A 13,468-nucleotide genomic window follows, 5' to 3' on the forward strand; every position below is an offset into this window, starting at 1 on the left:
TGTGGGTACATAGTAACAAGACTTAATTTCTAATTCCTAATTTTTGCCAACAACATGCTGTGAAGATTTAAAATTGGAGTGGCCTAAGTCACAAATGTAGAAAACAGGGCTTCTATTGATTACTTTCTCTCTCTCAGCTCCTTCATCATTCACACATATACTAGCAAATCTTTTTCAAATGACAATTGATATATAGAGATACATAACATACATATATAGTTTGTTTCTGTATGTGTATACATGTGTTTGTGTGTGTGTGTATATATGTGCATATGCATGTGTGTATGTATATATATGTGCATATGTATGCATATATATGTATCCCCATTCTCCCTGTCGGAAAAATACCTCCCTCTCATCTAGACTTGCTAAGTCAACTCTTTCTTGACAACTTCAACACTTCCTTTGATCATGATGGTCTTTAGTGACTATTTATTCCCCTCAACTTCTGTAATACCTCTTCCTTGTGCTTATGATCTTATGTCTATTCTTACTTCTCAAAGAGTCTACAATTTATTATTGGGTAGATAATATGCTTTATACATTTTAATATCTCCAAGCCTTACGGGTATTCAGAAAATGTTTATTGGTATATTAAAATTATTCAGAACTGTTATTAGAAAAAGAAAGTAAATATATGTTTATTAGAGGTATATTTTTCCTTCCATACTACAAAACACCCTCAAAAATCTTCATTCTAGATAATTTCTGCTTAATGTGAAATATCCTTTCAACAGAAAAAAAAAGTTCATAAAGAATCTAAAACTTTTGCAAATGATTAAGGATGTTTCATCCAATTTTTTCATTTAGAAAGGAAAAAACAAGCTTAGACCTAGAAAAGTTAAGTAAGTCTCTTTGTTAAATTCACAATTTTGCAAGTCTGAGAGCTAACACAAGAAGAAATGGAACCATGATCTTCTAATCTTAGCTTAGCATTTCAGCTACTACAAGAAGTATCTTAACTCTTCTATGCTGGATTCTACTCTCTCTGATGCTATAACTATGCTGGTTCTGTTTACCACCGTGTTCCCAGCACTGAGTCACACAAAATCTGCCACACAGAAGTCATTTGATAATTGTTTGTTGAATGAATACTGAATGCTTCACTATATACTCTACCATATGAAGTAGAATTTTACTCCCACAAAAGGCACTATTCCAAAGCATTGTTTTGCGGATCTCAGTCTCACTTTGAAAATACTGCTGTTCATAGAAAAAAGAAAGGACATGGTTAAATTCTAACTCTGGGTTTTCCAACCAAAACATACTGCCCCCTCAGAGAACTGCCATTAAGATTATTAGTCACTTGCTCTCTTTTTCATAATATACATATGGACACATGCCATCATGTCTTTGCCTGGATGCTTGCTTTGAGGAAATTTATAAGAACACAGTTTTTAAGCAGTAAGTTATTGTAATCACTGGGAATGAGTGATCACAGACTTTAATTTAAAATATATAGAGAGGCCAGGCCTGGTGGCTCATGCCTGTAATCCCAGCACTTTGGGAGGCAGAGGCAGCAGAATCTCTCGAGACCAGGAGTTTGAGATTAGCCTAGTTAACAGAGTGAGACCTCATCTGTACAAAAACAAACAAACAAACAAAAAAATAGCCAGGCATGTTGGCACCTGCCTGTAGTCCCAGCTACTCAAGAGGCTGTGGTGGAAAGATTGCTTGAGCCCAGGAGTTAAAGGTTGCAGTAAGCTAGGATCACTCCACTGCACTTTGGCTCTGTCTCAAAAATAAATATAAAATAAAATAAAATAAGTATATAGGTAGGGCTGGGTGCAGTGGCTCACACCTGTAATCCCAGCACTTTAGGAGATTGAGGCGGGAGGATTGCTTGAGGCCAGGAGTTCAAGACCAAACTGGGCAATATGGCTAGAATCAGTCTCTACAAAAAAACTAGTAAATTAGCCATCCATGGCAGTGTGCACCTGGAGTCCTAGCTACTCAGGAGGCTGAGGCGAGAGGATCACTTGAGCCCAGAAGTTCGAGGATGCAGTGAGCTGTTACCGCACCACCGCACTTCAGCCTCGGCAACAGAGTGAGATCTTGTACTAAAAAATGGAGAGAGGATAGATAGATGGATGGATAGATAGATGACTGATAGACTATTTCTTAGAATTCAGAGATCATAAAAAAAAAGCCCACAAGTCTGAGGAAGGATGAAGATAAAAATTCAAATGCACATTTTAAAAGAGGTAACATCTAACAGTTTGATTTTATCTCCAATGCCCTTTAGTAATTAAGCAACACGTGTTTCTCATACCCTATTATAAGTTTGTCACTGAGTTGTTCATTTGGACATAGTTAGGGTAAATAATGACATAAGGTGACCTCTATTCTGTAGGATTTTACAAGACCTTTGGGAGAACAGAATGTATAGCTATGAATATGGGGGTCAAGAAGCATGATAGAGGATAGGGAGCAGGGAGGTGAGGCCGAAGGATGTTGCTTTAGGAGGATGAGGAATTAAATTTCAACACAACAGGAGAAAAAATAAGCAGAGGGGCTTGGATTTTTTTTAATCAAAAACATGGAAAGAATGTAAATTTCTAGCAGCAAGTAGTGTGATGAGCATTGAATTCAAGGAAGATTGATCTGGCAATAATATGTAGAATAAATTTAAGGAGTGAACTATTATTGAGGGAGAGGTCTGCTGGGAGGTCTTTTGTAGGAACCAGGTGTGAAGTGATGAGAGACTGGAATAAGATAGTGGAAGTGGGAATAGAAAATGAAATTTGTTCCCCTTTCTCTATTTTAGCTCATTCTGAAAACTGGAAAATATTTCTAAAAGCTTTTTTTCACATGTTCTCTTCTACATTTAGAATACAGCGCTTAGGGATGGACACCTGAAAACGTTTGAAACAAACCCTTTCATTTATTTCATTCACAGCCATCTGGATGTCTTGATTGCATATCTGCCTCAGCGTTACCTCATGAAACAGGGATTTTTATATTCTAAGCCTGGTGACAAACTCAAGAGATCATGAATAAAAACACTGCAGTGCCCTCTAGTAGGGTGCAGAAATTTGCACTTCACTTTCAGTTTAAGAGATTGAAAGTAGGCTGCTTTTCAGATATTTCAGTATTTCATGGATCAATCACACCAGTATGTTTCAGAAGCTAAGACATATTAAATTTTTCCCTCTATCAAGAGAGAACAGAGCTAAGTTTTTGAAAACATCAAGTATCGAAGCAAGGTCAGATGTATTCTCCGATACCCTTCTCAAGAATCATTTCCTTCAATTGTCGAAGGGAAAAAATAAAATAAACTCTTGCCTTAAAGTTGGAGGTAGAAATAATTTTAAGTTTAAAGAGCTTCTTATTTTGTATGAATCTCATGGCTTTTTTACTCTTTAGGAGAATCCTTCCACCTTATCCTATAACACCAGTCAAAAATGGGTATTTCAAATTACTTGACCTGACTTGGTATAGACCAAATAGAAAAATCAAAGGTGGCCAGGTTTTCTTGAAACTGTTATAAATTTAAATTTGATAGTACAGTGTATTCTGAATACATTCAGAGAAAGTATGGCTTCAAGTGCTAAATAATTAAGTAGTCAATAATTTACCTTTCAAACTTTTACTTTATCTTCTGTGTGACTCAGAATGTGGACTTTAAAATACATGGGGGAAAAAAAACACACATTAAACATCCTCTCTTTTTTATATTCAAACCATTTTATTAGCTCACGTTACTTGTACAAATTATATTCCTTCTCCAAACATTTTTTTTTTTTAAATGAAATGTGTATGCAATACAGAGTTGACGATAGCAGACTTCGCCCTTAGGAAGAAAGCTAGATTCAGAGGGCTCCATGGACTGCCTGGAAATCAGAACACTGGATGCCAATCTCCATTCTCTGGCTGACTCAGCAGGAGCATCTGCCTGCCACTTAACCTTTGGCTAGAGAATCCCACCGAGACCATGGTCTGCGTTCTTAAGGGCCTTTTATTCAGTTTAACCATAGATTTACCTCTTTTAAATGACAAAATGTATAAATAATTTTTAGATGAAAGAGAACCTTTACGAAATTTAGATTTGAACATTTTAAAAGATATCTTGGTAACAATAACAGCAAAAGTATAAACAGTCACACATTCGAACAGCCTTCTATCTTTATGAAAACACTACGAGCTTTCACTACAAACATATTCCTGAGAATATGTTTGCTCAGGAATGGATAGTTTTTACCAGAGTAACAACCTAGAAATTAAATGCAGATTAATATAATGATTATATCCATTTTTTTGAATTCCTTAACATATTTAGTGAGAGGGCTTTCTAAGGAATGTCACGCATCACTTTTCCTTTAGTACTTTTGATATGTAAATAAATTTTTTAGACTTACCTAATTTTTAACCAAAATACTTTTACATCTAGTTTTCATGTCTCCAACTGATTATAAGGTTCTACAGGGCAAAAGCCTTGTATTTTTGTTTTATCTCTCACCAGTAGTACGAGTGGAGGGTTTTTCATATTGTAGGTCATCAGTTAATATTGCAAACTGAGACTAATTGAAGTGGCCTTCCCAGCTCTCCAGCTCAGAGGGCTGATAGAATGCCTGAGATTTTCAGAATCAGGTTGAATGAGGGACCTAAAGGCAGTAGGAACAGGTGCAGAGCAACTGAGGGAAAGCTACCAGTTGCCATTCTGATTGTGTATTTGTGAGATTCAGGAAGATTCCAGTAGGTGCTCTTTGAATGCATCTTAAGAGGGTGCATTTGACCAGTACTGAATGGATAATAATTGAGATAGGACTAAACTGATTTAAAAGTAATTCTTCTCTAATGTCTTCTGAATAAGAATCAGTAAACAGGTATGTAATAGGATTTTTGACAAAGCTCTTTTATTAGGAACTCTAACACTATTTGGAAATTAGACTGGTTGTATGTCCCACTTGTAAGTAACACTGATAAGCAAGCACTCCATCGGCATAATTCAGAAAATTGTGAAATCCTGTCTCAAATTTTATTAATAGGGCAATTTGCATGACAGCAATTCATTTTAGTAAGCATTGTAATTGCCACATCAAACATTAAGACCTTCCAAACCTAAGACTGATGTTTTGGGAGGATGGGTGGTGGGTGAGAAAATTATGCTTAATAGGATTTACATAAAGGATTGTTTTTTTTTTTTTCCAGGGTTTGTCATGTTTCCAGAATTCCCATTATCATTCTAGCACTTTTCCTAAACTTTTCTGTCCAAAAATCATGTTGATGGTTCCACTAAAAATAAACTCATTGTCAATAATATTTTGCTGCTTGGTTTATAATTCTAACACAGGTAAATTGTACTTGTAGAATAAACTGATAACGTTATACTAATCTCCCAAGTGAAAACGTAAAAAATCTATCAGACAAGGACCAAAAATATCACTGCTTGTTCTGAACATAATGAAATGCAGCAATCTACCTAAGTGACATTAAAGTAGGGGATATGCTTCAGAAATACGAATGCTTACAACATGTTTAATGGATATTGGAAAAGACTTGTCTCATGTGTGAACAGTGTCTGCACACATAAAAACTTATTAAGCTAATGCCTCTCAGTCTAATTTCTTTTTGAATTAAAAATAAGTTGTAATCAAACCCTAACCTTTAAAGTTATATGACCTCTATTACCTTATGAACCACACAGTCATGGCTAAGAATAAGTGAAAAGATTAGATGAACACACTCCTAGAAAATTGTTTAAATGTACTCAAAAATCTAAAGGTAACAAATATATTTGGGAACAAGCACATCAAATTCTATGACGTCATTTTTTTTTCTACCTAGGATATACTCTTTCTTCCTCCAAAGATAGATTTTAGGGTTCTCAATAAGTGACTATTGCTTCTTAGAGAGGACAAATGAAGCAGTATCAGTATTAGGATAATGCTGACTCTCATCAGTAGTTCTACAGTTATAAAATTACAGTTGCAGGGGCTGGGCACAAGTGGCTCATGCCTGTAATCCCAACACTTTGGACTGCTTGAGGCCAGGCATTTGAGACCAGCGTGAGAAACACAGCAAGACCCCACCATGCATGCCTGTAGTCCTAGCTACTCAGGAGCCTGAGGCAGGAGGATCCCTTGAGCCCAGGAGTCCAAGGTTACAGTGAGCTATGATTGCACTGCTGCACTGGAGCCTAGGTAACAGAGCATACCCTGTCTCTAAAAAAAAATAAAAATAAAAAGTTACAGTTTATTTATTTTGCATCTTACATAAATGGCAGATCATCATTCATATGGTAAAAACATTGGCAATAAAAGTTCAACATAACTATGACATAATTAACAGTCTATCTTTCAATTTAAGCTCTTATTTCTCCTCCAAACCCACCATCTTAACCACTAGTCCCTAAATTCTGTGGGATTATTCCCCCTTATTTTGTGCCTTTAATCAAATTTCTCACCCATTAAAAGATATCTTTGGCCTTCCCCACTACTCTGTCAAGAATGGTGAGGGGTCTGACATTTTCCCTATTTGCTGTTGCTAATATGTTAGCTTGCCACAGTTTCATGGATGCTAACTGAAAACACAAGACTCCTAGGTCTGAGAGAAACGACCTCATTACTAAAGCCTCAAAAGTACGTGCTTCCTGTTTTCATAGGTTTTTCCGCCTTAATTTTCATAGGGACAATGTGTTGGGCAGCCCAGGTGAATGCCATGCACACCACTGGTTTTTGACACAGCTAAGGGACCCTGAGCTCAGGAAGCTCCCCATCTTATAAAGGTCCTGCAAGAAAGCCTGGTAATAAAGATATTATCTTTACTATCCTGGTCAGGAAACAAATCTGCCCTCTTCCCTAAAGGCAGACACTATCTCTATTGCCCAGGGCTGTTTGTTACACAAGCACTCTTGAAAAAGAGAGTACCTGACACAAGCTGTCAAAAGATGTGTAGAAATGTCAGGGAGAATTCTTTCAAAACCCATCCTTAAAACTGCAATGTAAATCCTACTTCTTTCATAAGAGGCCACAGTAACCTTTTACTTCCAGCACTATATTTTCAGGGTCATTAGCATATCATTCACTGTTGTGTGGCATAATTTATGTTACTAACCTTATTGCTTCACATTTGTAAACCACTTAAATGAATTAAATTTTCACTTTGTCTTCTTAAGTACTTTAGACTCACTGAGGGTACAAATTATTTAATAAGTTCCTTTTTAGCCCCACAAAATTCAGTGGAGCTATATTTTGAATACTACTCAATGAATGATGTAAAAGTCAAAGTTATTTTTTAAAATATTTTATTCTAAACAACATGTAAGAAAATTGTAGTGGAAATTAACCTAAAGAGTTTTATTCTAAAAAGTTTAGAAGAAAAATTAGTTATCAGAATGTAGCACCAACATTCCCTGTGCTATTTGCCTATCTTTTATATAGGAGATAATATGTTTTTAGTCAACTTTATCTGGTGTCAAATATCAAGGAATACCAATTCTTATGAATAAATAAAGTGTGAGTATAAATCTAGTTTTAAGTTTTTGAATTAATAATGATCTGCTAAAAATTTGGAATGAAATCGGTTTTGACTTCAGGGAGCTTAATAACAAGAACCTCCAAGGTAAAAGTCTTCAAATCTATATTTTATTAATGTTTTAAAAATCAAACTATGCAAGTGCAGTTTTAAAAGCCAAATAATGATACATCAAACAACCTTAGGCATTTCCAATACCCAGAGGCAACCTTTTCTAATGCATCTCTTAACTATTTATGAATGGTTTTGCCTTCATATTTTTAAGAGTTGAACTATTTATAGACTTACTTTTCATTTTCATATTGTCTTGCTGATTTCTTCTTATAGAAAGGAAGCATTTAACTCTTATACTAACCTTCCCTCATCCGCTATATATTTATAGCATGCTTGTGGTTAAATCAAGTGTTGTTATTATGACTATGCAAGCAATCTTTACAGCTGAACCTTGTAGTATATTTGGATTACATTTCATTTAATAAAGTTTTTTACATTCCCTTAATAACTCACATTTTGTATACTCAATTTTGTATCCAATTTATATTATTAAGCTTTCCATGATAATTCATCTCTAAAATATCAGGTAAGCATCGTTATTCCAGCTTCAATCTGTCCTGGTTGCTTCTGAAGCTCAAAGTATGGCAAGCTTCTATTGTCATGCCATCCTGCTTCCTTATCATTTTTAGATTAACTTCAGTATTTTCCTATACATAGCCTCCTATTTTGGGGATGATATTTCTTTCTTTTTTGTTTACTTCTTAGTTTTGGAGGAAAATAGATAAAAGTAGTATCCTCAGCAAGGGTGCATTAGCCAAAAAAAATTGAAATCTTATAGGTCTAAAAATGTCTTTCTTCTTCTTTGATATTTGAAAAAAAAAAAAAAAAATAGCCTGGCTGTACAGAAGATTCTAGTTGAAATAATTTTTCTTCAGAATTTCAAAAGCTTTAGTCAGTTGCCTTCTAGCCCCAGATTTCCATTGTGCAGACCTGTGCCATTTTGATTCCTAATTTTTTATATGTGAGCATTTTGGAAAAAATAAAAACTTTTTGGACATTTTTAAGATCTTCGGTTTTTTCTTAATGTTTTTAAGTTGTATGCTGATAAGTGCATTGGTGAAGATTTTATTTATTCCATTGTGTTGAGGATCCAGCGATAGCTTTATAATTAAAAACACATGTTCAACCATGATAGGAAATTCTTAATTTAAAAAAAAACTTCACTTTGACTCTGTTTGTAATTCTTATTATTCTAATGTTAGATCTGCTAGATTAACACGAATTTTCTTATCTTCTTTCTTATGTAGTATCTACTTGATAGTAAAATTTTGTTTTACTGTTTATTTCCCAGCCCTTCCACTGTTTTATGTTATCACTTTTAATATTGTAAGAGCTATTTTATATTCTCTGAAAGTCCCTTATTTGTGTTTTCCTGTTCTTGTTACATGAATGCAGTATTTTCCTTTTTTTTTTCTGACAATACTAATTGTATTAGTCCGTTTTCATACCGCTATAAAAAACTGCCCAAGACTGGGTAATTCATGAAAGAAAGAAGTTTAATTGATTCACAGTTCAGCATGATTGAGGAGACCTCAGTAAACTTACAATCATGGCGGAAGGCAAAGTGGAAGCAAGGCACTTTCTTCACAAGGCGGTAGTGCTGAGCACAGAAGGGAAAGAGCCCCTCTTTAGCTAGTAGTCACCTCCTTCACAAGGAAAAGTGCCGAGCGAAGTGGGGAAGAATCCCTCATAAAACCATCAGATCTCATCAGAACTCATTTCGTGAGACACCCGCATGAGTCAATTACCTCCACCTGGTCTCTCCCTTGATATGTGGAGATTATGGGGATTACAATTCAAGATGAGATTTGTGTGGGCATGGGGGAAACTATGTTCAGACATTCAGAAGACACTCAGAAGCAATTTCCCCCAACCAAAAACAATTGTAATTGGTTAGCTTTTGATCAGAAATATTTGCATAAATAATCAAATCAGATTTGGGAAAGAAATTTAAGTCACTGTGTGGTTATAAAATCTACCAGCCTATAAATATATTTTATCAATAAATTATATTTCCTAAAACTCTTGGAATGCTTTTACAATTCTTAAATGATAAAATTATAGGTCCTATAAATTGAGGAACATGATTATACTAATTTTTCAAACTGTATTCTTGATTAACACAGTAAAAAAAAAATGCATATGGTACTTCCTTTATAAAATCTATATAGCTTAATATTTTCTCCTAAATGAAATTTTAGAAAATTATGTGGGAAAAAGTTGCCAATAAAGATACATAAACTTTCTCAAAGTGATAAAAATGTTAATATAGCTATTACAAAGATTTCAAAATATCGATCTAAAGAAAGTCATCTCATTTTATATTATTCACCATTGTGTTAAATTCCTTTCCTGAAACTACATTTCCTCATCAAAATAATGACTGGTTAGCACGTAATTTTATTTTAGGAAGGTTTTTGCTCTAAAGGTAGAAAGCTGTATCAGAACGTGGGATTTGATGAGAGATACCCATTTTCACTATTATAAAAACTCTCTAAGACTACTGATGCATTACATTAATATCTACATTATGTGTTGTTATACATCAATAGATTATAGGGCAGATTTTAGAGATAATATTTTACAAGGGATTCAAGAATAAATTCTAACATTATTAGTTATTATTTTTGGTAAATCCAAGTCATAGTCTGCCATAGCTTGGTGTTGTAAAAATATTTTTTACTGCCGCTTTTGCACGAGTGTATTTTGTTTTTATGCATATCCTCTTTCCAAGTTCTACTGGTGATGAAAGTACCACATGTGAAATCAGTTTAGAAAAAGAAACAGAAACCTACAATGCAGTGGATGATTTTAAAGGCATGATTCCAAACAGAAAAAAGTCCTATTTTTTTTTTTTAGTATTTCCTAAAATAATTAAAGCAAAAGTACCTGAAATAAATTAAGTCATTCACCTGCTTGTAGTTTATATAAATGAGTATCTATTCAACTAAGCTGTCCAACATCCAATCAAAATTAGAGCACAAATAAATCTTAAGGATTATAATTCAAATTTAGACACCAACATTGCCAAATTTAAACATAACATGAATACACTAGTCATGTCTTTATCAGCAACGATAAAGCATGTTTTAAATTATAGAAATTCAGGTAATTATAGAAATTCAGAAACTGAGAAAATGTACTTGACCGAAAAACTCTGGGCTTCAATCAAGGTTGTATTTGGAGCACATGAACTCCTTAGATAGGTCTAGTGATCTCTGTTGTTAAGTGTTCTTATCACTCAAAGCATGTTTGAAAATTTACTATCTGAAGGAATTCATTTATTCAAGCCCTCAAAAATAGGCATAACTACTTTAAATGTATGTTTACATCCACAGAGTAGAAAGATCTCTGGTGCTAAAGGTAAGGCATTCTCTGGGAAATTCATATTAGAGAGATGTCATGTTTATTTATAGAGTGTGGAACTTAACATCATGTTATTTTCTCAAATGGTACAATTTTAGACAGTTGTTAATAAATCCTAGCCACCAAACATGTACTGAAAATAGAACTTCAACATGGTATGCATCACAGTGATATTTCACTGAAATAACATAGAACGAGATGCTTGTCAAGTTGAGGTTGCATGAGAAAACCCTAAAGGAAGTCAAAGAAGAGGAAGGTAACAAAACAAATGTCTTCAGGCGTGGTTGATTGAAGAGGAGTCAAACTTTAAAAGGCTAGCAGGGTTTGGGAAACCTAGAGAGAATGGTGCTATTATTTCCAGTAAGGTGTGCGATATGAATAAGGTACTCAGGCACAACCCAGTCTTCAGAGCAAGAGATATGAGCAGGTAGAAAGGAGAAGGGATAATGGAGACTAGCAATGAAAAAGGCTTTCTAGTAAAAGGAAAAAGAGAAAAATATTTTTTAAGTCTCTAAAAATGTGAATTTCCCCCTTTATATTTAACTTGTTAACCCAGCAATACGAATTTTAAATTATCAGACCTATTGTTGTAGAAACGCAAGCCAAAAACTCCATATGCAAAACCTTTGAAGTATGTGTTTCAGAAATTTTCAGATTTTAGAAAGGTAATATAGTATACATGCCATCTATTATATAACACACTCAGCTGGATCTTTGGCTGTATTGTGTAATCAAACACATTTCCTGGGCAAAACGTGATTATTCAAAGTCTGGTAAATAAAGAGTGTAAAGCTTTTTTCTACTTTTCTATTCAAGTCATTTGAGGTCAAATTTTGACACTACACTAGCTAACATCAAGTTTTGCTTACAAAAGTTACAAATAAAACATGCCCACTGGTTTTCAGAATTTTTTAGATTTTAGAATTGTGTTTAAGGTATTGAAGAAGTGTATTTTAAAATTTAATGACGTAAACTACAATAACTAAAAGAGCAGAAGTATGTACTCTAGACTATTATATTACAAAAAGTATTCAATTCTGTAAATTAAACTTAATCTAATTTAAAATTGCATATGAACAAAAACACTGAAAATATTTGGTCAGGAAAATGGAAGCCAGGGGCTGTATTATTTTGGGTAGTATACAGGTATGGTCAACCTGTGCACCACAATAAGGAAAGGGTGGTACAGGGGATGCAAGTTTCCAAATTATGCTGAGGGATGAGGGGGAAGGTGCCTTAGGAAATAGAAGATATCAGAGAGGATGAAACAAGGATCTCTCGCCCATCCTTTCCAGAAGGAAAGCAGGTATCTGAAAGTGGAAAGCAAATTCCAAGTGCTGCTTTATCACACACTTCTCAGTCATCTGAATAACTAAATGAGATTCAGCAGAGCATCTCACAAATAGACCATGTATAATTTCAAGCTCCTTCCTAACTATGTAACATCCTATCCTGCACTGAAAGAAAGGAAAGGGAAAAGAAAGGAAGATAGGCAGAAAAACAACATCCTCTCACTTGTTACTTATGTCTAAATTACTTTAAGAAAAGAAAAATAATTACCTTACCCTAGAGACTTAAAAATTAAAATGCAAATTCTTGTAAAAACATAATGAAATGATAGAAAAACCTGGGCAAAAGACCAAATTAAATGTAGGCCTTTGCTTTGTTTCGGTGGGGAAATAAGTAAGGAGACCAAAAAGATTTAAAATATTATCATCAAGAGCAAAATGTAGGAAAATGAGACTAAGAACAAAAATAAATCAACAAACATTTTTCAGGTGGCACAGCACTGTCCAGGGTTGGTGCTGATTACTTTTAACAGAGTTGGACCAAAAGCAGACTATACGTAGAGATTTTTGGTCATTTACAGGCCAATTCATAATGCTCTGTATGATGTACATTAAAAAAAAAGAATAGCTGTATTCACATGTAGGTAAAATTCACAAACATAAATTAAAGAATATACAGCATGATCCTATTTTACTAAAAATATAAAAATGCATGTATATATGTATATATAAAGATAAAAAACATATACATTAAAACACTAGTTATTGGTGGGATTACCCATGGTTATTGTCTTCTTGTTAATGTTGTTCCTAAGTGTTCTACAATGAATATGTATTATATCATAGAAATTATGAAAGTTTCTCGTGAAGATTCCTTTCTTCAGGGATGTTTTAAGGGAGCTATCATTATTTTACACAGTTTTCATTCTCAACTAAACAGAACTCTACGTTTTTTGAGAAAACCATAGACTTGTAGGACAAAAGAAATCCGTACTAGGTTTAATTATAGTTTTCTGGAAAATTTACTTACAGTATACATCCACTCTGATTGACTTTATCGCTGGGGACCCCAAGCCATTCTCTGCTTTACAGTAATACCGGCCTCCTTGGTGTCGCTGAATATTTGTAATCCTCAAAGTCTCATTGAAGACACTTGAGTCTTGGAATCTGTCAGAGGCACTTCCTGCTGTTTTGGTCCACCTGATCTGAGCAAGCATCAACAAAGATTGTTACTTTAGGTTGGTTTCCCCACAGATAAATCAAATAGCAATCACTCATTTGAA

At 34.3% G+C, this 13,468-nt stretch overlaps 1 protein-coding gene across 1 annotated transcript in view; it reads right to left on the reverse strand.

The window, feature by feature from the left end:
- The window catches only part of MDGA2 (MAM domain containing glycosylphosphatidylinositol anchor 2), an 852,475-nt gene that overhangs the window by 374,178 nt on the left and 464,829 nt on the right, over positions 1 to 13,468 (reverse strand). The window contains exon 3 of the mRNA XM_007986604.3: positions 13,216 to 13,390. Coding sequence (XP_007984795.2) covers positions 13,216 to 13,390 — 175 coding nt within the window. The remainder of the gene's footprint in view (positions 1 to 13,215; positions 13,391 to 13,468) is intronic.

The sequence above is a fragment of the Chlorocebus sabaeus genome, chromosome 24 (genome assembly GCF_047675955.1).
Source record: "Chlorocebus sabaeus isolate Y175 chromosome 24, mChlSab1.0.hap1, whole genome shotgun sequence".
NCBI classification, from domain to species: Eukaryota; Metazoa; Chordata; class Mammalia; order Primates; family Cercopithecidae; genus Chlorocebus; species Chlorocebus sabaeus.